This window comes from Carcharodon carcharias, chromosome 6 (assembly GCF_017639515.1).
Source record: "Carcharodon carcharias isolate sCarCar2 chromosome 6, sCarCar2.pri, whole genome shotgun sequence".
NCBI classification, from domain to species: domain Eukaryota; kingdom Metazoa; phylum Chordata; class Chondrichthyes; order Lamniformes; family Lamnidae; genus Carcharodon; species Carcharodon carcharias.
In genome coordinates, this window is record NC_054472.1 from 182,354,852 (window position 1) to 182,380,799 (window position 25,948).

The 25,948-nt window shown below is 41.6% G+C and overlaps 1 protein-coding gene across 11 annotated transcripts in view; it reads right to left on the reverse strand.

Moving 5' to 3' along the window:
- The window catches only part of LOC121278899 (vacuolar protein sorting-associated protein 13B-like), a 1,102,197-nt gene that overhangs the window by 958,179 nt on the left and 118,070 nt on the right, over positions 1-25,948 (reverse strand). For all 11 annotated transcript variants that reach the window (XR_005943292.1, XM_041189400.1, XM_041189399.1 and 8 more), the window contains exon 7: positions 21,818-21,995. Coding sequence is in view for 10 of the 11 variants with exons in the window: in XM_041189400.1 (XP_041045334.1) it covers positions 21,818-21,995 (178 nt within the window). In the remaining variant the exon portion in view is untranslated. The remainder of the gene's footprint in view (positions 1-21,817; positions 21,996-25,948) is intronic.

The following is a 25,948-nucleotide window of genomic DNA, read 5'->3' on the forward strand; positions in this document are numbered from 1 at the left end:
TAACAAACAACCATCTTGCAGTCAGCTCAAATTTACACGTAGTAAGGTTTACGTTCAGTAGTCACTTCTTGAGGTACACACCAACCCTTCTGTGTATACAGGCAAACTTGGGAGCAGAGCATCCCTCTGCGTTTCAAGTCAAATTTGATCCACTTTAACAGGTAACATGTCTATCTGGTTCACAGTGAAAGCAGGTTATGAAACTGTGGTCTAACGGGAGTCTGGAAATTGAGTCCGCATTTCCATGATTCTCAGCAGAGCGAATTGTAATTTTGTACTGGTGAGCAGATAAGATCAGTGCCCATACATGTAGGCAAAATACTGCAGATGCTGGAAACCTGAAGCAAAAACAAAAAGTGCTGAAAAAACTCAGCAGGTCTGACAGCAAATGCGGAGAGAAAGACAATAGTTAACGTTTCGAGTCCGTACGATGAAAAAGAGTAGGAAGAAGAGTCATACGGACTCAAAACATTAACTCTTGTCTTTCTCTCCACAGATGCTGTCAGATCCTGAGTTTTTTCAGCACTTTTTGTTTAAGATCAGTGCACACCTTTGTAGGCATGCAATGGCAAGTGTCAGGATTTGTGACTTTGGGCTAAGCAACCAGGTCAAAGGTTTGTGGTCTGTAATTAACATGAATTTATGCCCATACGAATATTGGTGGAACTTCTTGACTCCATAGATTAGTCCAAGAGCTTCCTTCTCAATTTGGGCATATCTTTGTTCTGCCTTGGACAATGTGTGTGAGGCATATGCAATGGGCCTTTCACTGCCATCAGGAAATGTGTAGGAGACGACAGCTCCAACACCATATCCAGATGCATCACAAGCCAGGCTGACAAGTAACTTTTCATCCAAATGAGCCAGGACTCTTGCTTGAGTTCCTTGAAACTTTCCTAACATGCTTGTGACCAATCCCATTTTGTATTCTTCTTCAACAGATTATTCAGTGATGCTGCCTTGGTAGTCAAACTGGAAATGAACTTGCCATAGTAATTCACAAGTTCCAAAAACAGATGAAGCTCCTTAAAATTTTTGGACTGTGGTGCATTCACCACAGCCTCCATCTTTCTGGGTGAAATTGAGAGGCCAGTTTCATCTATCACATATCACAAGTGCTTCACTGAGGGTTTCAGGAATGAGCATTTGAATTTCTTACAGCAGATGTCATATTTTCCCAGTCTATGCAGGACCCTGCTTAGGTTCTCTATATGAGTTGGGAGGTTTTACCCGGTGATGAGCTTGGTATTCGTGTGTATTGATATGGGCCTGTGTGTGCTGATGGTTGTATACTTCCTGGAATCTTCACTCAGCTACATTTGCAAAAAATGCCTGTGATGGGTCAAGCTTTGTGAATAATTTGCCTCAATTCAGAGCAGCGAACAGGTCCTCAATTTTTGGTATCAGGTACTGATTCACTTCCAGGAAAGGATTAATGGAGATTTTATAGCCACCACATGTTCCGATAGACCCATCATCCTTCACTACTGGGATTATTGGAGCTTCCCTCTTTGCATAATCAACTTTCTCAATTATCTGAAAGTTTTTAAAGTCATTCTAATTCCTGCTCGATTTTCTGTTGCATTGAGCAGGGAGCTGAACATGGTTTGAAGAGTCTTGGAGAAGCTTTGGCCTTCACAGCAAGTTTGACTTCAATGTCTTTAATAACTCCAATACATTTTTTTTTTATTCATTCATGGGGTGTGGGTTTCGCTGGCTGGACCAGCACTTATTGCCCATCCCTAGTTGCCCTTGAGAAGGTGATGGTGAGCTGTAGAGGTACACCCACAGTGCTGTTAGAAAGGGAGTTCGAGGACTTAGACACAGTGATAGTGAAAGAAAAACGATATATTTCCAAGTCAGAATGGTGAGTAATTTGGAGGGGAACTAACGGGTGGTGGTGTACCCATCTATCTGCTGCCCTTCTCCGTCTAGCTGGTAGTGGTTGTTGAAGGAGCCTTGGTGAATTCCTGCAGTACATCTTGTAGATGGTACACACTGCTGCCACTGTGCGTCGGTGGTGGAGGGAATGAATGTTTGTGGATGGGGTGCCAATCAAGAGGGCTGCTTTGTCCTGCTTATTATCAAGCTTCTTGAGTGTTGTGGGAGCTGCATTCGTCCAGGCAAATGGGGAGTATTCCATCACAATCCTGACATGTGCCTTGTAGATGGTGGACAGGATTTGCAGACTCAGGAGGTGGGTTATTCTTTGCACGATTCCTAGCCTCTGATCTGCTCTTATAGCTACAGTATTTATATAGCTAGTCCAGCTCATTTTCTGGCAATGGTAACCCCCCCCTTCCCCTCCAACCATCCCGCCGCTCCCCAAGGATGTTGATAGTGGGGGATTCAGTGATGGTAATGCCATTGCACATCAAGGGGCGATGGTTGGATTCTTTCTTGTTGGAGATGGTCATTACCTGACGCTTGTGTGGCGCAAATGTTACTTGCCACTTGTCAGCCCAAGTCTGCATATTGTCCAGGTCTTGCTGCATTTGGACATGGACTGTTTCAGTATCTGAGGAACATTGGTGAATGAGGAACAATGGTGAACATTGTGCAATCATCAGCGAACATCCCCACTTCTGACCTTATGATGGAAGGAAGGTCATTGATGAAGCAGCTGAAGATAGTTGGGCCAAGGACACTACCCTTAGGAACTCCTGGAGCGATGCCCTGGAGCCGAGATGACTGATCTCCAACAACCACAACCATCTTCTTCTGTGCTAGGTATGACTCCAACAAGTGGAGACTTTTCCCCCGATTCCCACTGACTCCAGTTTTGCTAGGGCTCTTTGATACCATACTCTGTCAAATGCAGCCTTGATGTCAAGGGCAGTCACTCTCACCTCACCTCGGGAGTTCAGCTCCTTTGTCCATGTTTGAACCAAGGCTGTAATGAGGTCAGCAGCTGAGTGGCCCTGGCAGAACCCAAACTGGGTGTCAGTGAGTAGGTCATTGCTAAGCAAATGCCGCTTGATAGCACTGTTCATGATCCCTTCCATTACTTTACTGATTCCCGAGATTAGACTGACAGGGCGGTAACTGGCCGAGTTGAATTTGTCCTGTTTTTTATTTACAGGACATACCTGGGCAATTTTCCACATAGCTGGGTAGATGCCAGTGTCATAGCTGACCGGCAACAGCTTGGCCTGAATATCGTCAGGGCCCATAGCCTTTGCACTATCCAGTGCCTTCGCCATTTCTTGCTATCATGTGGGGTGAATCAAATTGGCTAAAGACTGGCATCTGTGATGCTGGGGACCTCCGGAGGAGGCTGAGATCCACTCAGCACTTCTGGCTGAAGGTTGTAGCAGATGTTTCAGCCTTATCTTTTGCACTGATGTGCTGGGCTCCTCCATCATTGAGGATGGGATATTTGTGGAGCCTCCTCCTCCAGTGAGTTGTTTAATTGTCCACCACCATTCATGACTGGGTGTGGCAGAACTGCAGAACTGAAATCTGATCTGTTGGTTGTGGGATCAGTTAGCTCTGTCAATCACTGGCTACTTATGTTGTTTGGCACGCAAGTAGTCCTGTGTTATAGCTTCATCAGGTTGACATCTCATTTTTAGGTATGCCTGGTGCTGCTCCTGGCAGGCCCTCCTGCACTCTTCATTGAACCAAGGCTGATCCCCTGGTTTGATGGTAATGGTAGAGTGGGGGCTATGCTGGGCCATGAGGTTACAGATTCTGTTTGAGTACAATTCTGCTGCTGCTGATGGCCCACAGTGCCTCATGGATGCCCAGTCTTGAGTTGCTAAATCTGTTTGAAATCTATCCCATTTCGCACGGTGATAGTGCCACATAACACGATTGACGGTATCCTCAATGTGAAGGCGGGACTTTGTCTCCACCACTGTGTGGTGGTCACTCCTACCAATTCTGTCGTGGACAGATGCATCTGCAGCAGGCAGTTTGGTGAGGATGAGGTCAAGTATTTGTATGCAGACCCAGTCTAGCAGCTATGTCATTTAGGACTCAGCCAGGTAGGTTAGTAGTGGTGCTACCAAGCCACTCTTAGTGATGGACATTGAAGTCCCCCACGCAGAATACATTCTGTGCCCTTGCCACCCTCAGTGCCTCCTCCAAGTGATGTTCAACATGCAGGAGCACTGATTCATCAGCTGGGGGGTGGGGGTGGTACGTGGTAATCAGCAGGAGGTTTCTTTGACCATGCTTGACCTGATGCTTTGAGACATCATGGGGACCAGAGTCGATGTTGAGGACTCCCAGAGCAATTCACTCCCAACTGTATACCACTGGGCAGCCACCTCTGCTGGGCCTGCCCTGTTGGTGGGACAGGACATACCCAGGGATGGTGATGTCTGGGACATTATCTGTAAGGTATGATTCTGTGAGGATGACTATGTCAGGCTGTTGCTTGACTAGTCTGTGAGACAGCTCTCCCAATTTCAGCACTAGCCCCATGTGTTAGTAGGGAGGACTTTGACCGGGCTGAAATTGCTGTTGTCGTTTCCAGTGCCTAGGTCGATGCCGGGTGGCCCATCCAGTTTCATTCCTTTTTTGTGACTTTGTAGCGGACATTAAAGGGCATGAGTGAACCAGATGAGTTTTTACAACAATCGACAATGGTTCTTTTAATTCCAGATTTTAATTGAATTTAAATTCCACCATCTGCCATGGTGGGATTCGATCCCGGGTCCCCAGAGCATTATCCTGGGTATCTGGATTACTCATCCAGCCACAATACCACTATGCCATCATGTCCCCCTTGAAGACAATGTCTGCAACACGGGGTTGCAATGCACCTTATTTATTTTATTCCAGTCCAGCCAAATTCCTTTTAGCCAGTTCCTGCCGCTAAGCCGATAGACAATCCCCTTTCACAATGATAAGTGGCAATTTTGCTAATTGATCTGCATGTTTAGCTCGAGCGGACATTTTTCCAAGTATATTCACAGGCTCACCAGTGCAGGTGCTAAGCTGGTGTAGGGTTTTTTCCAAGGGGCATTTCTTGAAAATTTTCTCCCATGTCTTTTCTGAAGCAATAGAAACAGATGTTCCAATGTCAACCTCCATTTCAACATTTTACCATTTAAGGCAATGTCAACTTTTTGTTTTTCATTCAGTTTCAGATCAGACTGAATGCAATACAATTGCTCTTCCCCACTGTCGATGTTAGTTTCATTTTCTGTCTCTTCTGGACTTGCATTACTTTTGTATTTTATTTCCAAGTAGTGTGTCTTTTTTAACTGCCTGTTTATTTTCAAGCGGGACTTGTCTGTGTGCTCCTCGTGATGCCCTTTTCTTGGCAGTATTGCTTTACTATTATCAACCCTTGATCTACATGCACATTGCATATGTCCTTTTTTCCCCCACAGTATCAACAATCAGCAGTTTTCCACTTACAGGCTTCTGCATTATGCCCTATTCCAATACAGCAGTAACATGTTTGAAAGCCAGAATACCAGACTTCATTATTTTAACTTCAGCATTGTTAAAATGCACTTTCAAATCTCCAGCTTGTTTCTCTGCCATTTCTATGCTTTGCGCAATCTCGAATGCTTTCCTCAGTGTCAACTCTTGCTCTGCTAACAATCTGCGCTGAATTCTTTCAGTTCTTAGTCCACAAACCAAGCGTTCATGAAATGCTTCTTCCAGGTAACCTCTAAAGTCACAATGTTCTGCTAATTTTCTCAACTCAGCCAGGAACTAGGAAACTGACTCAATTTCATGCTATTCTCTTCTGTGAAACTTGAATCTCTCAGCAATAATTGCTGGTCTGGGATTGAAGTGCTTTTTCAGAATGTCCACAAGGTTTTTAAAGCTTTTAAATGCTGGCTTGTCAGGAGCGATGAGATTTCTCAGTAAAGTGACATTTTTTATTCCGATGACTGTAAAAAACACTGAGTCCTGCTTTCCTCTTCAATCTCATTCGCAATGAAAAACTGTTCCATTTGCTTGACATAAACTACAAAGTAGTCAGAGTCCGCAGTAGTTGGATCAAAATCCGCTAACGCCCCTAATAATGATGATCCCATCCTCGTCACCATTTGAAGTGTTTTGTCACCTCTTAACAATTAAGAATACACACATAACTACCTGCTTCTGAACTTCAACTTGCTGTTTGAAAGAAAGGAGGTTCCTTTATTCCTTATTCTCCATCAGAAAGCAATATATCCAGGACTTAGCACATCCTATTGTCAGTTTTTATATAATAATTCTTTTTAAGTAATATGTCCTTTTACAAAAAAAGGAGAAACATTGAACTCAAACATCACAGGACTGCAGGGAGCAGGTTCCAAAGGAAAAAGAGAAATGCCCAAGAAGCCGTTTAAGTTAAGTCAAAAGACAAGGGCAGGAATCTGGAACAAGGTCCTGTCCAGTGGAAGTGAAAGCAAAGAGCAGAGAGGATGGCTCCAAGGTTAGAGAGAGAGAAAGCTGCAGGAAGCAGACTTAAGGCAAAATAGGTTTGCGAGAAGCCAGGAGATCCAAGGAGACAGCCAAAAGGTTGGTGACTCCTTACTAAGGGTAAGTGAAGCAAGTGTTGTTGTGTCTGCACAGCTTACTATCTGAGAGAGAGTGCATAGAACGCAAAGTTTGAATGCACGTGGCAATCCAGGAGGAAGAACATCGGAAGGAGAGTTCAAAACCCTAGAGATGGGCCCTTCTGGAAGGCTTCCGAGAGAAAGTGTCATTTTGGAGAAGATTCCAAAACGGGTTCTTCGAGAGTGCAGATTGGAAATCCTCGTGTGAAAGATGGAGTTCAGTGAGACTGGTTGGCTCACAGTGTGAAAGCATCTGGGAGAAGCTGATGAGGGATTCATAGCATCTGTTCGGGGTGGCATCTGTCAGTTGTTTTCAGAGTGATGTGCCTGACAACAGGTCACCTATTAGGTTACATGCGCTGTACACTTACTGTGAACATCATAGCATAAGACAGCTTTTGTAACTCGTGTTATCCTTATGATTTTGTATATATCTGTAAAGGTATAACTGTGGGTGAAGGAATATTGTAATGTAGTTAATCTTTTCTTGTTTAATAAATGTTCTATTCTTCTGTGAAAAGTTCACTGACTCTGTTCAATAGCTGCCCTCCACGTTTCTAAACAAAAAATAAAAGTTAGGATCTATCAAGCCAGGTTCCTCCCTAGGATTTGACTTGTCCAGTAGTAACATCAACTGGGATCATCACACTCCCTAATTGGTTGAAAAACAGGTTAGTGGGTAGTAACTATTTGGTTGTAGCTGATTAACTATAAAGTCAAAATTAACACCAGGAAAGTGTCTTTACTTATCAGAATGTGTAGAATTTCTCTGTGTCATTACATATTATTTATGTATTTGTATTATGTATGTGTAAATCTATGTGTATCACTGGTCAAGAATGTAAACTGATTTATAATTGTACAAAATGGGGCACTGTTCAAGGATCAATATGAACCGTATGTTAAAAAACACTGACCTTCATTTTTGTTACCATTCATGAAGCCCTGCAGCAAGTCAGTTCCTTCTGAAGAGATGTGTTATAGTAGTTAAATATATATTAGCAGCTGTGACCGTTCAAGTCAGGGTCAAAAGCCCAGAAAAGATAGGAGCTGTCAGAACTAATTTAATTCTACTCAGACAAAGGCAACAGTGGATAGTTGCTTACTCAGCCTAAATGGTTTTACTTACCTTGACTGATGACTTGGTTAAGTCAGTCACCGACGTGCAAATTTTTGGGGAATACCACCTCCACCTTTTCGAATGACTGAGTGCAAATTTTAGTTGGCAAACAGGATTTAGTCATGTTCATGTTCTGTGAATGTTATACATCTCTGACTACCTAACAGATATATTCTAAAAATAGATAGGATGGCCATAGAAAAGTTTGATTCTAAACTTTTCACCCATGTTTAATGGGTATGATAAATAGTCAATTAAGTTGCCTTGTCTGCATTCAAGTTTAATTTTATCTCTTGGTTTGCTGCTCAATAGAACCACCTCAGCTTACAAATGAGCCATCTTTCCTCTTCCTTAATGTTTTTAATTTATGTTCTATACAGGGTTCGCTTTGTTTCCAAATTCTAATTTTCATTATAGCTGTAGTCAGAATTCAAGTTACTCCCACGGACACTTAAATTTTCCAAATGAGGGTTTTAAGTGTTTCATTCAACCCATTGTAGTACTCCGTGTTACTGCTTTATCTCTAACAGCACAACGTTTTTAAACTGCTATACAAGCTTGACAAACCTCTACCATTAATCATCTCACACTTATTTGGCATCTTTAGGGTCAATGGTGTCTCAGAGAAATGCTCTTCTCAAGGCAATTAGGGATGGGCAATAAGCTCACATCCGACGACTGAATCAAAAAAAGAGGCAAAATATGGATGCTGAGCACTAATAAAAGAATTAAGATCATCCTAATTTTAAGATGTAGATTTTGGGCAGATCTTTAAAAAAAGACGTAGCCAGGTGGGAAACTTCAGAAGCTTACAGTGTGAGACCAATACAACTAAAGGCTCTGCCATCATAAATGGAGCCAAAGGAGAGTTAGATACAAGTTATAATAATCTGGAATGCACTGTCTAAAAAGGTGGTGGAAGCAGATTTAACGTCTTTTAAAAGAGAATTAAATAAAATATTTGAAAAGGAAAATCTTGCAAAGCTTTGGGGAAAGACCATAAAGATATTTTAAAAGGTATGAATTTGAGGTTGCTAAGAAGATACAAGGTTGGGCATCCATACTGCCTTATGGAAATCAATATCCGTGAATGGTTTCATAGCATATCAAGAGATATGGGGATAAGGCAGGAACGTGGAGTTGAGATAATCAGCCGCAATCTTTTTGAATAGCAGAACAGGCTCATGAGGCTGTGAGACTTACTGCTGCTCTTATTTCTTATTGTTCTCCCAGGGCATATTACTTATCAGATTACTTTGGACAGACAAAGATATATGTTGATGTCATGGCATGCTTGTCTTTGCTTATGGAACTGATTCTTCACATTAAGTATGATAAAATGTATCTGGACAGTATCTGAATTACAACAGATAATATATTCCACAGTACTGAAGACATGTCATCAATTGTCAACAAGATTCTTGCCAGAGCAGCTTCATAGACATTGTTAATGCTTACACCAGATTTCAATGTTCATCCTACAAACCTAACAGCTGTTTGTACCAAACCTTTAAATCAATTACCCAAGCCTGCTCTTCGCATATCATGTTAAATGAGCTTCCTGTATTTTTAACTTGCCTTTTTGTACAGCAATGCTTTAATTACCATAGGTGTTAAAATGCACATAGCTTTTCATCCTCAGCAATGATGTACCACAAAGTAAACAATTATACCCCATTTCTGAATTTTGTAAACTCTGATACTCTCCACTGGTTGTGTTTCTTCAATAGCACACAAAATTTGACATGGACATACAATAGCAACAACTTGGACTAAGTCTGGAGCCAGGAGCAACAAATCTTCTTCAGCATGGACAAATTATCTCGATACTGCCCAAAATTGTGTAGCCTTTTGCCTGTTTCCAAATCAAGACTTAAAATGGTATTACCTCCATATAAGGATTTTAGAACACCTGTAAGCAGTTTAAAAACAGGAGCTGCTGGAGTGAAGTCACAAGAGATTTAATGCTCTAAACCATTGCTCCCTCTCCCCATTTTCAGTTAAATATATAAATCTTTAAAAATGACAGGGCAGGTTGAAAAAGCTTCAAAACTATGTATTATAAATAGGGGCACATAGTACAGAAGTGGAGAAATAATTCTAAACCTGCAAAAATTGCTAGATAAATGGTAATTAGAATATTAAGCTCCATCACGAGCATCTTACTTTTGGAAAAATATCGAGGCCACAAATTGAGTACAAAGGCAATTTATTAAGACAATATCAGGTATAAGAGACTTTAATTATCAGCGGAGAAAGTTAAAAGATTTGATAGTATGTTCAAAATTCTAAGCACCTTTCATGAGCTAAATGGAGTTCAGATCAAGCTGCATCATGCGGAGTACTGTCAAGCCTTGCCCTACTCTGTCACAACCACCAGAGTCAAGATAACACCCAACTTCTTTTCTTCACAATTAAATCCCTGTCCCTCCAACATCACGCCTCACAAGGAAAATGATCTCATGAATTTGTGACCATCCACTGAGCTGCCTCTCCTGCTTCACTCTTGCCCCATCAAGCCAAAGTTCCAAAAGCATTTAAATAACAAAAATCCAAAACAAAATTAGTAGTCACTTGGACAAGTATACATTCACAAAAGGAGAGCCAGCGTGGATTTGTGAAAGGTAAATTGCGTTTAATTAACTTGATTGAATTTATTGAGAGTTGATGTGGTGTATATGGACTTCCAAAATGTGTTTGATATAGTGCCACTTAATAGGCTTGCCAGCAAAGTTAAAGCTAGGGAACAAATGGGAAAGTGGAAGCATGAATACAAAGTTGACTGAGTGGCAGGAAACAATGTGGAGGTGAATGGTTGTTTTTCATACTGGAGGAAGGTAGATACAGTGGTGTTCCCTTGGGTTTGGCATTCAGACCACTGCTTTTCTTTATTATTAATAACCAAGACTTGGTATACAGGGCACAATTTTGAAATGCAGATGATACAAAACTTGGAAGTGTGATGAATTGTGAAGAGGACAGTGACAGTCTTCAAGAGGACATGGATAAGCTAGGTGGAATGTTCAGACATGTGGCAGATGAAATTGAATACGCAGAAGTATGAAATGATGTCTTTTGGTAGGAAAAGCAAGAAGAGCCAATATAAAATAAAGGGTACAATTTTAAAAGGGATGCAGGAACAGAGATACTTTTGAAAGTTCAAATCCCATCATGTCAGTTTGAGAATTTGAATGCAGTTTAAAAAACCTGGCAAAAAAAGCTGAGAGTAAAAAGTGACCACAAAGCTGTGGGACTGTCAATAAAAACACATCTGGTTCACCAAGGTCCTTACCCCGCCTCCGTTATATGTTACTCCATTCCCACACCAATTCAGTTGACTTAAACTGCCCTGTGAAGTGATCTAGTGAGCTACAGATGTAACAAAAAACAATGCCGACCACCAACTTCTCTGGGAAATGGAAGATAGGCAATAAATTTGTTTGCTATGCCCATGACATCCATGTCCCAAAAATTAATTTTAAAAAAAATCATCTGCCCACCCACCCTCCCTACATCTGCCATGATGCCCTCATCTATGTCTTTCTCCCCTCCATTCTCAATTATTCCAATGCTCTTCTAGGGCTACATTAACTTCAGCTTGTCCAAAGCTGAAGCCCAGATAAGAATTACTTTCTGGGTTTCAATGAGCATACAACAGCCAAGTATTATTATACTCTGAATACGTGTGCTCAGCAAAGAGTACAAAATGAAAAAGTCAGATGAAACTGAGATTTAGTTGTTCATTTACTGCTACAATTGCATATCTATTTCAAAAAACGTATTTAGTAATGCACAAGATATATTAACATTGCTTTATACTGTCTTTATGGTCTCAAATAATACCACTTGATTACAGATAACTTTGAGGAACTTTATGTTGTTATCTAATGTCCACAGAGAATTGGATAGAGACTGCCAGAACTCTTTGTACTTATGATTCTTAATAGCCTTTAGCAAGAAAACTTGGTCCGATCTATTGGTGCTGAATTTAAAACCACACTTCTGAACAAGAGATTTGGGCAACAGACACATGAAATGATAATTCTGAACTGTTGAACAATGTCCAATCTCCTTCAATATCGCAGCATTTGGAATATTTTAACCAATAATTCCATTTAATATTGTGCAATATGCTGTACATTAGCACACCTCCATAACCAAACTAATCATTTTTGCCAGTAAAAATGTCAATATTCTTGCTACGAGATCTTTATTGTAACCTGCAAGTTTAATGGCTGTTATTTGGATCAAAATAGTGGGCAGGAAACGTAGATACATTTGTGGTCATGGAGTCATCTGAAATCATAATACCACAAAATATAAAGCCTTGCTTAAGTTCAGGCACATTAAGAAAATGTTTGGAATCAAAAAGGAGGGAGTCGAAATGCATGCTCTGTTCAGGCAATTTAAAAGTTGCACATAGTAAAAGCTGCCTTTACAATAAAATGCAGGACAAAAGTATTGGTGCATTGTTTTTTCAAACAGGTTCCCGTGGTGGCTCTCCAATAACTTAGCTTGAAATGCAGTATTAAAAGCAACAGATATTGTGCTTTAGGTTGCATGCAGAATTTAATGCCATCAAAGAACGTTAAGCTGCTCAAAAGCTACAAAATATTACGCTCCTTGCATTTAGGTTGAAAATACATGACAGTAGCATTAATTTGTATGCTCACTATGTTAATGGAATGCACCCATCAAAATTTTTCATGACCATCCACCACCTCATCCAACAGTTCATCCAAGACTCTGCTGCCCGTATCACCAAATCCTGCTCACCCATCGCCATGATCTTTGTTCACATGCATTGGCTCCCAGTCCACGCCATCAATGCTATAAATTAAAAATTCGTCAAGCAACTGGCAGCTGTACCTTCAGCTTTGCCTCACCAGCTTTAGCTCTTCCTTTGAGACCCTACTTGAAACACACTACTTCAAGCAAGATCGTGGCCACATCTCCTAATCTCCGCTTTGGCTCAACGTCTGCTTTGTTTCTCTTCACTCAACTGGAAAATGCCTCAAGATTTTTTTTTGCCATCTAAGTGCAAAATTATACAGGAATAAATCTTATTACAGGGAGAGAGAAGGGAATGGGACTGACTGGATTGCTCTGCAGGGAGCCAGCTTGGACTTGATGGATGAATGGCCTCCTTCTAGGCTGAAATTCTCTTGGGGACATCTGTATTAGCACATTCAAGAAGATTTTTCTTACGCCACTCTCTTCAATTTATTTTTTCCTGTTTAGTCATCTGCTATTACAGGACTTAAGCATGAAAAAAAGGGACATGTCTAAGCTTTCCGTCTTGCACTCATCAGGACACCTCGCAAGAATATCAATTTAAGAGGAAAACAACAATTTATACTGTATGTGAAGGGAGTGCTGATTGGTTGGCAAGTGGCATTGTCATGGAGAATGCACCAATGATGGTGACTGACAGTTAACTGCCAAGCATTGTTTGAAATTTAAACCAGGCAGCTTGACCCTGATTGGTCAAGGCATTACGCTGAGGAATGAGTCAGCAAATGGCTGTCACTTATTTTGTTTCGCTGAAATGCGCAATGTGTGTACATGTTCTTTCTGTCTGTAAAGAACAGGGCCTGTGTATTAATATATGTAGCTTCCAGTACATGTAAATGCGCCACACTGCGAGCCCAACTGACAATCTTAAATTAGTTGTGAGTGTAATTCTTAGCACACTGAGGGTTATTGAACAAATGTTATCCAATTGCAGAATCACATATAATGTTAGACACTGTGCCTGTGCTTCGAGTTTTCAAGCACAGGCTGGTTGGCTATGGTCTGTACTCTGTGAACAGCGGGTGGGACATGTTGTTTGATTCAATCCGCCAGTCTTTGGGATGTATGGCCTACATACCTAGCATCAAACTGGCACTAAAATTCACATACCACATTACTCATTTGTGTGATTGGTAAAACATCTTTTTGACTTGATGGCAGAATCCTGTTAGTGGCAAATACCACTTGTGTTACTACTGCATAGTAGCATGCTGCTCAAATTTCTGAGATACGTTGCCCTTCCAGGGTAATCTGAGGTAGACTGGGCACTTTTCAGGCTGAAAGTGACAGGTCCACACGTTACAAGATTGGTCTTATTGGTAACCTTGTAAATAGGGCCCAAGTCATTTGCTCACCATGCAAACTTCATGCTGAAATAGAGTGAATTAAAGGTATCCAGCAGGATAATGGCTACCCTGATCCGCGCTGTGTATCATGCAAACTCATGAACAGGCCTAAGGCCATCACTTTTGGCTCAAATTTCACCATGAAAGGCTTAAAGATTGCCTTCATTAAAATATAGAAGTTTACTTGGGTAATTGGGCTATGCCTCATTCGAACAGGGTTTTTTCAGGGACGTATCAAGACAGTCCTTACTTGTGAGAAAAACCCAGACATATGTTGTCAAGCAGCTTTAGACGTGGGAGTTATTTGGACCACAGAGGACCCAAGGACAATTTTCTGTTGTAACAGTGGTACCTCTGCATGCATTAGAACACTATGAATGCAGAGCAAGCAGAATAGTTGCCATCATCCTTCCACCTCTCCACATAACATGTGTTAAACGGACTATAATACAGGAGATAAAAGCAACTTAGGACAAATGGAAAAATTCCTAAGACAAGAAAATAAAAGTGACAACGGCTTAACATTACAACCTTACTGTACAGTGGCTGTGTCACCACATTCCAGCGGATACAAATAATGTGCCTCACGCAGTCCCCTTTCTACTTGTTCGTGAAGACGGAAAGTTGACAAAAGTGAAGATTGAACAGGTTAAAGAAAAATATGCAGAGGAATGCTCTTTTCATGAGTACACTTAAAATGCTTGGTTTGTATAATCAAAATATGCTGCAGGTTTTGAAAAGATTAAGAATAACAGTAGCATATAGTACGCTACCGTTAATCTTAATTTTGTCAAAGGCTGCAACATATTTTTAACTGTACGCTACTTATCAAGTGCTAAAAACCTGAATTCCACAAACCACACATTTATATCGGTAATTTGATATTTCTGTTCCAAGCAGCTAAGCCAACTTGTATATTTTTCTGATAGACTACTAATTCACTTGCATGGTTCCACATAGCAGCAGCATGACAACAAACTGCACATCTGGCACTGAATGAAGAATGTTATTCATGCCAGCCAACACTAATTGCTTAGGTTTCTAGCAGTTTCTACAGATCATACAACCCAGTATTTCTCTCAATAAATTACCATGACTTTCTGGAACTTGTGCTTCAGTTCCACATCCCATGCTGATCAGGCTTTACATCCCAGTGAAGTCATCGGATAAGAATTCTACAAAAATCAACACCTCAAGGCTAAGAGAGATTAAAATAATTGAAGCTTTGAAATTGCAAGTATTTCTAAATTCTAGCCTGCAGCTTCTATTTTTTTTAAAAGTGCTTTCATTTTCTTAAATTGATGTAGTTTAGACGAAAAGAAAGTGCCTTTATACAGCATCTTTCACAACCTCAGGACATCCCAAAGGGGTTTACCGACTAAGTATAGGTATTGTGTTTTGGAGTGTAGTCACTCTTGTAATGTAGGAAATATGTCAGCCATTTTCATACTGCAAGGTCCCACGTACAGCAATGTGATGATCGTCAGATGATCTGTTTTAGTCATGATAGTTGAGGGATAAATATTGGATAGACACCAAGAAGAATTCACCTACGCTTCTACAAATAGTGTCTTGGGATCTTATACATCCATCTGAGAGCAGATGTGTCCTCGGTTTAATATTTTGCCTGAAATACGGCACCCCTGACAATGCAGCACTCCCTCAGTACTGCCCTTGAGTTTCAGCCTTGCTTTTGTGCTCAAATCCCTGGAGAGAGAGTTGAACCCACAGTCTTCTGACTCAGAGAAGACAATGCAACCACTGAGCCACAGCTGTCCATCTACTCAAGATTATTACTTCATCAGGTATAGAGGCATCAATAAAATAAAACTAAGGTTTGTATTTTTATTGCTGTTAACCAAAGCTATTAAAGAATATGAGGCAAGGACGGGTACAATGAGGTTTCTGACCTGCTATGATGTAATTGAATGGTGAAGCAGCTCAAGGGGCTGTATGGCCTACCCATGTTCCCATGTATTTTTTCAAAAACTTAAGTATTGGAAAGGATTTAGAAAAAACCCATAAGATGCAGAACTGAAAGGTACGTATATAGTCTTATTTCATACATGGTTCAGGTCCTCAATTAAATATTTAAATTATCAAATTTAGAAGTCCTTCAGTGCCTGTAATGGAGGACGTAATTTGTAATTTAATTCTAATTCAACATTACCCTTCCTTTAATATCCCGTCTGCCATTCCCCTGTTAACTGCTGAATTTGTTTGTCTATTTTTGTTACTATATCATTGTTACATGTTTGCACATTTTTTCCCATGTAAGTCACAATGCAATTCAGCCTTTGGGCTGCCAACGTGTTTCTTGAATAAAATACCATTATAAAATACCATCATTATTATTGAAAAGCTGCATTAAGCATCATGTCTGCAGGCAAGTTAACAGTGCACAATTCACATTAACAGCAGTGAACAAATGTTTATCCATATACCAACAAACCCCAACACCCACTTCAAGCTAGCACTCACAGTTCAGATTTGTTCTTAATTTATCACCAGCGACATCATCAGCCATCCCTGAATAGTTATTGTTAGGCTACAGAGACAGGCTGCTGGGTCATTACAGGAAACTATTCTGCACTGCTGGCTAAAAGAAAACATGTATAATTTTATTTCCTCCCTGAGAAAATAAAACATAAGTCCTATACATTAAAAAAAGCACCTGGAGTAGAATGCTCAGATATCTGGAGGATTATTTACTCGTTCTTTTACAGCTAGTTCGCACCAACATTAAACAAATCTTATTTTTACTCACCTGGAGTGTAATCTATCTCCTTTTGTCAATGGTATCTTAAGCACAAGTAAAATGAGACATTCAATTGTTCAGCACTTGCTCCAATTAACTACACACAATTAACAATTTTTCTAAAGCAAACATAAATACCGCACTTTTGGAATCAGAATTGCAAAACTCCAAACCGGAAAATGGTTGTAATGTAACATCTCACTGGAACTTATATTGTGTTATTACCATTTCAAGTACAGTGGTCATTAAGTTGCAAAGGAGATATGGCAAATTTCACAATTTCTCCTATAATTTTCACGAAATGCATTTCTCATCCTCTATCTTCATAAACCCCTGCATTATGAACCACTTCCCATCTCACGCAGGCAAACTGACAAAACTGAGGTACACAAAACAGTATGCATTAGACTCCAAAAATATTCAATTCCAATAATAGCCCAATTAATGAAATCTCACCAGAAAGGCTGAAAATGCTGGAATCAATTATTAAGGGAGTTTTAACAATGGACTTAGAAAACCATCACATGGTCAGATCAAGTCAACATTTTACGAAAGGTGTTTAACAAACTTATTCGAGTTTTTTGAGGATGTAACTAGTAGGGTCATAAAGAGGAACCAGAAAATACAGTATACTTGGATTTCCAAAAGGCATTCGCTAAGATGCCACACAAAAAGTTAATACTCAAGATAAAGGCACCTAGAGTTGGGGGCAAAATATTTACATTGATAGAAAATAGGTTAATGGACAAGAAGCAAAGCGGAGGGTCAAACGAAGCATGTTGAACTTGGCGGGCTGTAACTAGTGCACTGCCTCAAGGATCAGTGCAGGGGTCTCTCAATTAAAATCTATATTAATGACTTAAACGACGAGATTGAGAGTAAGCATTAAGTTTGCGTACATTCACTAGGTGGTAATGTAAGCTGTGAGAAGGGCTAAGAGGCTGCAAAGAATATAGACAGGTTATATGAGTGGGCGACAAGGTGGCAGATGGTGTATGATGTGGGGGAGTCTGAGGTTATTCGTCTTGGTAACAAGAATAGAAAAGCAGAATATTTTTGCAAGGCATGAAACTTTTAAATATTTACGTTCAGAGAAACTTAGGTGTTCTCATACAAGAAACAACGTTAGCATGCAGACACAACAAGCAATTAGGAATGAAAAAGGCACATGGGCTGCAACAGTCCAAACAGACATCGCACCCCCATTTTCTCAAGGGCAATTAGGGATGGGCAATAAATGCTGGCCTTGCCAGCAACCCCCACATCCTATGAACGAATAAATAAAAAATATTGGCCATTATTGCAAGCAGGCTGGAGTATAAGAAAAAGGGTGTCTTGTTCAATTGTGTAGGGCTTTGGAGGCACCACACACCTGGAGTGCTGCATGCAAATTTTGGTCAGCGAGGGCTTGCCTTGGAGGTGGTACAGCCAAGCTTCAGTAGATTGGCCCATGGGACGAGAGACCGTTCCTCTGAAGAAAAGCTGAGTAAACTGGGCTTACAGTGTCTGGGATTTTAGAAGAATGAGAGGTTGTCTCACAAAACCCTACAAGGTCTTGAAGGGGCTTGGCAGGTAGACAAAAACAAAAACTGACTGCATTAGACTCCAAAAATATTCAATTCCAATAATAGCCCAATTAATGAAAACTCACTACAAAGGCTGAAAAGACACAAAGGCTGCTTCCCCAGGCTGGGGAATCTAGGACATAGAGGTACAGTCTCATGATAAGGGGTCAATCATTTAGGATTAAGTTGAGGAGAAATTTCTTCACTCAACAGAGGATTGTGAATGCTCCCTCATTGAGCATATTCAAGGCTGGGAGATAGATTTTTCATCTTGCAGAAAATCAAGGGATAGGGGGAATGGAGGTGGAAGTGAAGTTGAGGCAGAAGAACAGCCAAGATCATTATGCAAGCTCAAGGAGCCTTGTAGCCGACTTGTGCGCTGATTCCTTGTTATGTTCTTTGTACCAGAGACTTGGAACACAAAAAGATTACATTTTACAGCCCTTTGTGTTATGCTCCAGAAAGCCAGGTGGTGAAGGATAGAAGGGCAGTCAATCTTCACACACTTTTATAGCATCTATTTACCAGTTACAGATTACGACCGGCACCCAACAACCACAGTTTAAGTCAGTGTCTTTAAAGGCAGATGTGAATCACAGGGTAATGTCAACCACCTGCCTGCAATTGTACAGAATTAAAATACAATTAACACTTTGAAGCAATTTTTATATATAAAAAAATTCTCAGAATGTTGGAGTCACCAGGAAGACCAGCCAGCAATTATTGCCCATCCCTAATTGTCTGCGAGTCGCTGGTGGTGAGCCTTGATCTTGAATCAATGCAATTCACACGAAGGTACTCCCACAATGTTGTAAGATAGGGAGTTCCAGGATATTGACTGAGAAACAATGGACGGAATCCAGATGTGCAGTAAATGGGTTAGCGGGCGTGGAAAACAACGTTTTACCAACCGGACACAATGGTGGAATTTCACGCCATTTCATTCCCTTCCCAGCCTCATTATTAATGCATTCATGGGAAATATGCTGGGGCTGGATCGTTGGTGGCTGGGCTTGGTCAGATCTGCCCCCCTGAACTCAGCGCTTCCTCGTCCCGGGCACCATAGTTAAAGCGTACAGAGCGCAACCTACTTCATGTCTATAGACCAGGACTGTGCCAGGCGACGATGGCCCTGAAAGCAAAGGTGACGTCAACCCTGTCCCTTGGGCGCCTGTTGGATGCAGAAGGCCACCATGAACTCCTCCACCTATGCTCTGGCCGGAGCTCCAGAGTCACTAATCCAGCCTGGGAGGTGGTTGCAGCAGCCGTCAGCGCCAGTGGAGCACAGAGGTGGTCAGTGCAGGAAGAGGATGAATGCTCTCATCCATTCCACCAGGGAAAGTCAACCATCTAATCACTCTTAGCTCTCACACTCACAAATCCATCACACATCCACAGGGGTCTCACACCTCAAGGGACATCACCACCAACACTCACACACACCCTCACATCTCCAACACCTCATATTCACCAAGGCTCCTTACACAGCAATTTCCAAACCCACGACCATTATCACCTAGAAGGACAAGGGCAGCAGGTAGATGGGAACACCTCCACCTGGAAGATCCCCTCCAAGTGACTCACTATCCTGCTTGGAAATATATTGCCATTCCTTCGCTGTTACTGGGTCAAAATCCTGGAACCCCACCTTCCTAACAGCACTGAGGGTGTAACGACATCACTTGGACAGCAGTGGTTCAAGAAGGCAGCTCACCAGCATCTTCTCAACAGCAACCAGGGATGAGCAATAAATGCTGGCCCAGCCAGAGAAGCCCACATCCCATGAGTGAATAAAAATCCCTCTGGACCTCGCATCCTCATCCCATCCATGGCTCCACTCACCACACAAACATTCCATGCAGTGGCATGTGTCCTGCTTACACTCTTTCCATCAGACTTCATGCAGCAGAAGCTGGCTCACAACAGGAGGGAGAGCTCTCAGACCGAGGGTGGAGTGGCCGACATCAGGCCCCTCACTTACTTTGAGGAATATGCCAGCACGCTGACTGGTGAGGACATGGACTGTGCCTGCAGCGACAGCGAGGTCGGCGACGAACACCCATGTGAGGATCCTGCACCACATCATCCCTCTCAATGCAAATGTGAGTGTCTCTCCCCTGTTTTTGACTCTGCTACCATGCACTAATTATCTCTACTTTGGTTCACAGGGAGCTCTGCCAATTGACTGAAGCCCTCAGCCAACCAGTCCCTCAGCTCTATCCAGGTCCTCACCTCCAGCCAAGAGGACACCTTCTCCATTGGAAATAAGCAGCCTGGAGGACCCGTCACAGCACTTACCCACACCCACCACCAGCGCAGTGAGACACACCTCAGTGGGATCTAGATCTAGGGCAGGCTCAGATTCACAATCCGGTGGTCACCGCATGGACAAATGTCCACAGCAGTAGAAAGTAGGTTCAGCCGAGCACCACGGCACTTGGAGGACTGCTGGGAAAGAGGCATCTGTGAGGTCCGAGTCAGATGACAAACCTCTGGATTCAGCCTTCCAACCATCGTGGAAAGTCTGCAGAAGGCAGGGGAATACCACGCAAAGCTGTTGGAAGAGCTCAACAGAGTGGCAGGTGAGTCGGAGTGTGTCCGCCTGCTCTCTGACGAAGTGGTGCCCATGTGTGCACGGGAGGTCTCCATGGGAATGATGGCAGATACCATGGCGACCCTGATCCAGAAAGGACACAGAGATGCGTGCAGACCTCCATGTCATGAGTGAGTTACTGAAGTGGCAACACGATGGGGAAACAGGGCACCTCAATGTCCTTCCAGGTGCTCTTTCCCCTCAGGGAATCAAGCTGGGGCCTTCGGATACCCCAAGGGAGGAGGATCGGCAGCAGAACACCCCTGGATCTTCCACTTAGGAATCTCAGAGGCTGGCCACTCCCTCCAAGTCCCCACTGTGAACCCTGCAACCTCGTCCTCTGTCACTGCAGAGAGAGCTGCTGGCCCACAGGAGGACAGCCAAAGCAAGCCGGGGCTCTCAAGGCCTCGGCTCTCCAGAGGACGCATACAGAAGTCATCAGAGGCAGCAGGACCAACCATTACACAGGCTGCTTCCACCCCTGCTGTGGATGTCAAGGCAGCACCGAGGAGAAATGGTAGGTGTAGAAAAGTTAAGAAATTCTGATCACAAATGGTTGCATGGGTGAACACATCTTGTCACTTTGTAATCTGAAAATATATTCACTTTCACTAAATAATGTGTAATGTTGTCTTTCAGATTTATTTACAGGCTTTGCAAGTCCTCCCCCAGCAACCCCATGCCCATGGTGGGATGCAAATCAGACTCACTCCAGCCATTCATGATCATTCATGATTCATGACACCACTGCAATTTCACGCTGGTGTGAAGCCGATTTCTGCTCCTCCCACTGAATTCTCCCCCCTCGCCCACCATGATGCCCACTGCCCCAACAGGAGCAGGAAATTTTGGCCAATGAAGCAGCAGCAGTATATGTCCGTCAGGAAGGCACACAACCTGACTGGAGACCTTGGGAATGATGATGGTCTTGTGCTCTTGATGCCTTTGTTGTTCTTGGTTGCAGGGATTCAAGGTTTGGGAGGTGCTGCGGTGCATCTAATAGATAGTACAATGCAACTGCAATATTTAGTAGTAGAGGGTAATAATGTTTAAACCATGGGTGAGATGCCAATCAAGACTAATTTATTCCAAAATTAAACTAATTAGAACTTAAATACTTCCTACTTACCGATTTGAATAATGGATGATGTCTCCTTTGCTGCAGAATTTGTTTCTTCCACTTCTACATCTTTGTAAGAACAAATTTCACCATAGTAAAGTGCAATTCCAAGCTGAATTATACGGATAAGCATAGGAAGCTGTTGGTCTGTGATGGAGAGTTTCAAACTTTCAACAAGAGCATGAATCTGTAGAATTAAGAAAGAAATTGAACTATTTCAGCTTTACTTTTAAAGTTTTATATTAGGAGATACAATTAAAAAATTGTGAAATTCAAAACTATTTAATAAAATAGGGAAAGAGAAAAAAGAAATAAGAGCAGCAAAGAGAGAGTATGATAAGAAGCTGGCAGCTCTCATAAAAGGGAATCCAGAAGTTTTCTATAGGCATATAAATAGTAAAAGGACAATAAAAGGAGGGGTGGAACCAGTTAGGAACCAAAAAGGAGATTTACACATGGAGGCTGAAAACATGGTTGAGGTATTAAATGAGTACTTTGTATCTCTCTTTACCAAGGAAGAGGATGCTATCAAGGTCATAGTGAAAGAGGAGATAGTGGGATACTGGGCAACAGGCTGAAAGTTGGTAAAGGTGGTTCTGGAAAGGCTGGCGATACTTATAAGACACCAGAACCACATGAAATGCATCCGAGGTTACTGAGGGAAACAAGGGTGGAAGTTGCGGAGGCACTGGCCATAACCTTCTAACCCTTTTACATTCCTTAGCCAGGCCCCAAGTTGTTGGTGAGATCCGGTTAGGGGCCAATAACATTTTGTTTAAAGCGGACAAAGTTTGAGATCCAAGACACTTACTAAGTGAAGAAAAACACAAGATTCCACAGGTTTTGAACAAACAAAAGTAAACTTCACTATACAAGGTTAGAAAGGTAAAACAATTTACAATATCAATCTTATACTTTTAACATTCAGGGTAAGTATGAGGTACATATGAGGTAACAAGCCAACTGTGATCCAACAAACCACGCTACACAATAAATGCCAGATGCGGCGAACACAAATTCCATGGGTTTCACAATGACCCACCGAGACACCTGTAACGCTTTGAGTCAACCAATCGCATTGAAACTTCACTTCTCTCAAGAGGGCTTCCAATCTTCACCTTCAAAGAGCTCACCTTGGAGTAGTCTCCAAAAGTGGCTCCAACTTGGACAGCTTCAACAGCGGGCCCACATCGCGGGATTTCAATCTCGCCTTCCAAGGTTCTGTTCCCCGAGTACACTCAAGCATCAACCTACAAGCACAATTTCAGTTCATCCAAGCAGAACGCCGCTGCTCGAAAGGGATGCCTCAATGACCCACAGCATGAAGTCACCAAACATCGATTCCCTTCTTGAATTTTTCTAAGCCTTCTTCGATTACCAGGGCTTCTCCCAAGCCCACTTAATTTAAAGTCTGCCCCCTTTTCTAATTGGAGCCTGTTCACTGCTTGTCTCTTTTTCTCAACTTAACTGGGACCTGTTTCTGTCCCCTGTCTTTGTCCCTTTCCTGGGACTCCCTTTTGGGGTCTCTCCCTGTCCCTGCCCCTCTCCCAAGTCCCTCTCTCAGGGACACTTAACTCTGGCGCTCTGCACCCAGTTACCTAACCTGGGTTTTCACATTCCTCATCTTTTACCTCCAGACATAGGCACAAAGGGCCTGTCCTTGGCCTGAAGAACTTGATACCAAACTGCACATGTGCAGCAAGCTCCCAGCCTGTGCATGCGCAGGGGTCTGAAGGCTGTCAGGTCTTGGAGCTCCAAGACTCCTTGCTGACAAACAGTTTATAACTCCTTAAGTACACAAACCAGATGATGCACAACAACTGGAGAGTTGCAAATATTACAACCTGTTCAAAAAAAGGTTGCAAAGGTAAAGCCAGCAACTATAGGCCAATCAGATTAGCCATAGTGGTGGGGAAGTTTTCAGAAACGATAGTCTGGGACAAAATTAACAATCACCCAGAAAATGTAGATTAATTAGCAATTATTTGTTAAAGGCCAATCGTGTTTTGCCAACTTGATTGAGTTATTTTGAATGAGGTGAAAAAGAGAGTTGATGAGGATAATGTGGTTGATGTGGTCTATATGGACTTCCAAAATGCATTTGATAAAGTGCACATAACAAGCTTGTTAGCAAAGTTGAAGTCTATGAAATAAAAGACAAAGTGGCAGCAAGGATATGAAGTTGGCTGAATGACAGGAAACAGAGTTGTGACAAATGGATTGTTTTTTGGACTAGGGTAGGTACACAATGGGGTCTTAAAATTTGTGGAGACATGAAATTTCGAAGTGTTATGAACCATGATGAGGATAGTGACAAATTTCAAGAGAACGTAGACTGGTAAAATGGGTGGACATATAGCAGGTGAAATTTAATGCAGAAATGGCACAGTGATACATTTTGATAGGAAGAACAATGACAGGCAATACAAAATGAAGGGTACAATGCTAATGGAAGTGTTTGAGCAGAGGGATCTGGGGTGTATGTGCAAAAATCATTTAACACAGCAGGACAGGTTGAGAAAGAGGATAATAATAAGGCATACAGGATCCTGGGCTTTATAAACAAGAGGAATAGAGTACAAAAGCATGGAAGTTATGGTGAATTTTCATAAAACACTGATTCAGCCTCAATTGGAGTATTGTGTCTAGTTCTGGGCACCATGCTTTATGTGAAGGCATTAGAGAGGGTGCAAGAAAAAGTCATAAGAATGGTTGCAGGGATGGGGAACTTCAGTTACGTGTATAGATTAGAGAATCTAAGACTATACTCCACAAAGAGAAAGTTAAGTGGTTAATGTAGCTGTTCAAAATTTTGAGAGATCTGTATTGAGTGGACAGGGAAAAACTGTTCCCATTTGAAAACCAGAAGACACAGACGTAAGGTGAATGGCAAAAGAAGCAACAGAGAGAGGAAGAAAAACTTTTTTTAAAAACGCAGTGTGGGGTTAGGATCTGGAATGCAGTGACGGAGAATGTGGCGAAGACAACTTCAACAATGGTTTTCAAAAGCAAATTGGATAATTATCTCAAGAGAAAAAAATTGCAGAATTAAGAGGAAAAGGGCAAATGAGTGGGACTGACTGAGTTGCATTTGAAGAGAGACGGCACAGGCATGATTGGCCAAATGTGTTGTAACCATTCTATCTTTCTATGAGAAAATGACTTCACCTAAATCCTCTATTCTTCCAATTTACAATGCAACAAAGCACTTAATTTTTTCATAAACCCAGCAGAAATTTAAACTTCAGTTTAGAAGATGAAAGCACACTTGGTCGTCTAGCTCATCTATTCCAAAAGGTTCTCAAGTCCTGCATCACAGAATCTAACTAACTACTTATTAAATTATTTCAGAATTTTCAGCTACACACTTTGTTTCATGTATTGATCAGCATATGAAAAAATGATTGACATCATTTCTTAATTCGCCTTTAGTTGTTTTAAATTGCCTTGCTGTTATGGCACAGTGGATGGTAAATGTCAAGCTGCTCAAATCCCAGAGGGAAACTTGAAACAGTTGCCACAACTGTTTTGCAATTTGTACTTTATTTTGAGATGCGTGCCTTGAATTCAGTAGTAATGAGCCCGAGACTTAGAGGTTTTTTACAAAACTAAATAAAACATTTATTAATAAAATAAATGATTTTAAGCACATACATAGGTCTACAAATTACTACTATGATAACTCCTAGCTCCAATAATTAATCTAGTTCCCAGTTACACCTCCTTTAAGGCAACAGTAAAAACAAATAAATTTCAACAGACCCAGGCAAAGCACACAATACCCTGCACAGTGATATTCACAGTGAGTTTTCTTAGCTTCAGTTACTATAGACAGCAACTTGATACCTAGAGGCTAGAGGCTTTTCACACTTGTTAGATCTTAGAATGCCCTCTCCTTACACATAACCTCAGCTCCTTTATACATGTTTCTCCCTTTTTAATGTAAATTTCATTGTTCCAATATATCTTTGAAACTTTACCTTTTCCATAATGTAAATCTTTAATAGTACTCATATTATCAGTAATTTTTGGGAAAAATAAACACACTATTTGGTTTTGTCTCTTATGGCTAGGTGTAATACCTTACGATCTCTTTGAAATTCATAGCTCTGGTTTATCTAAAAATGCAAATGTTCCTCA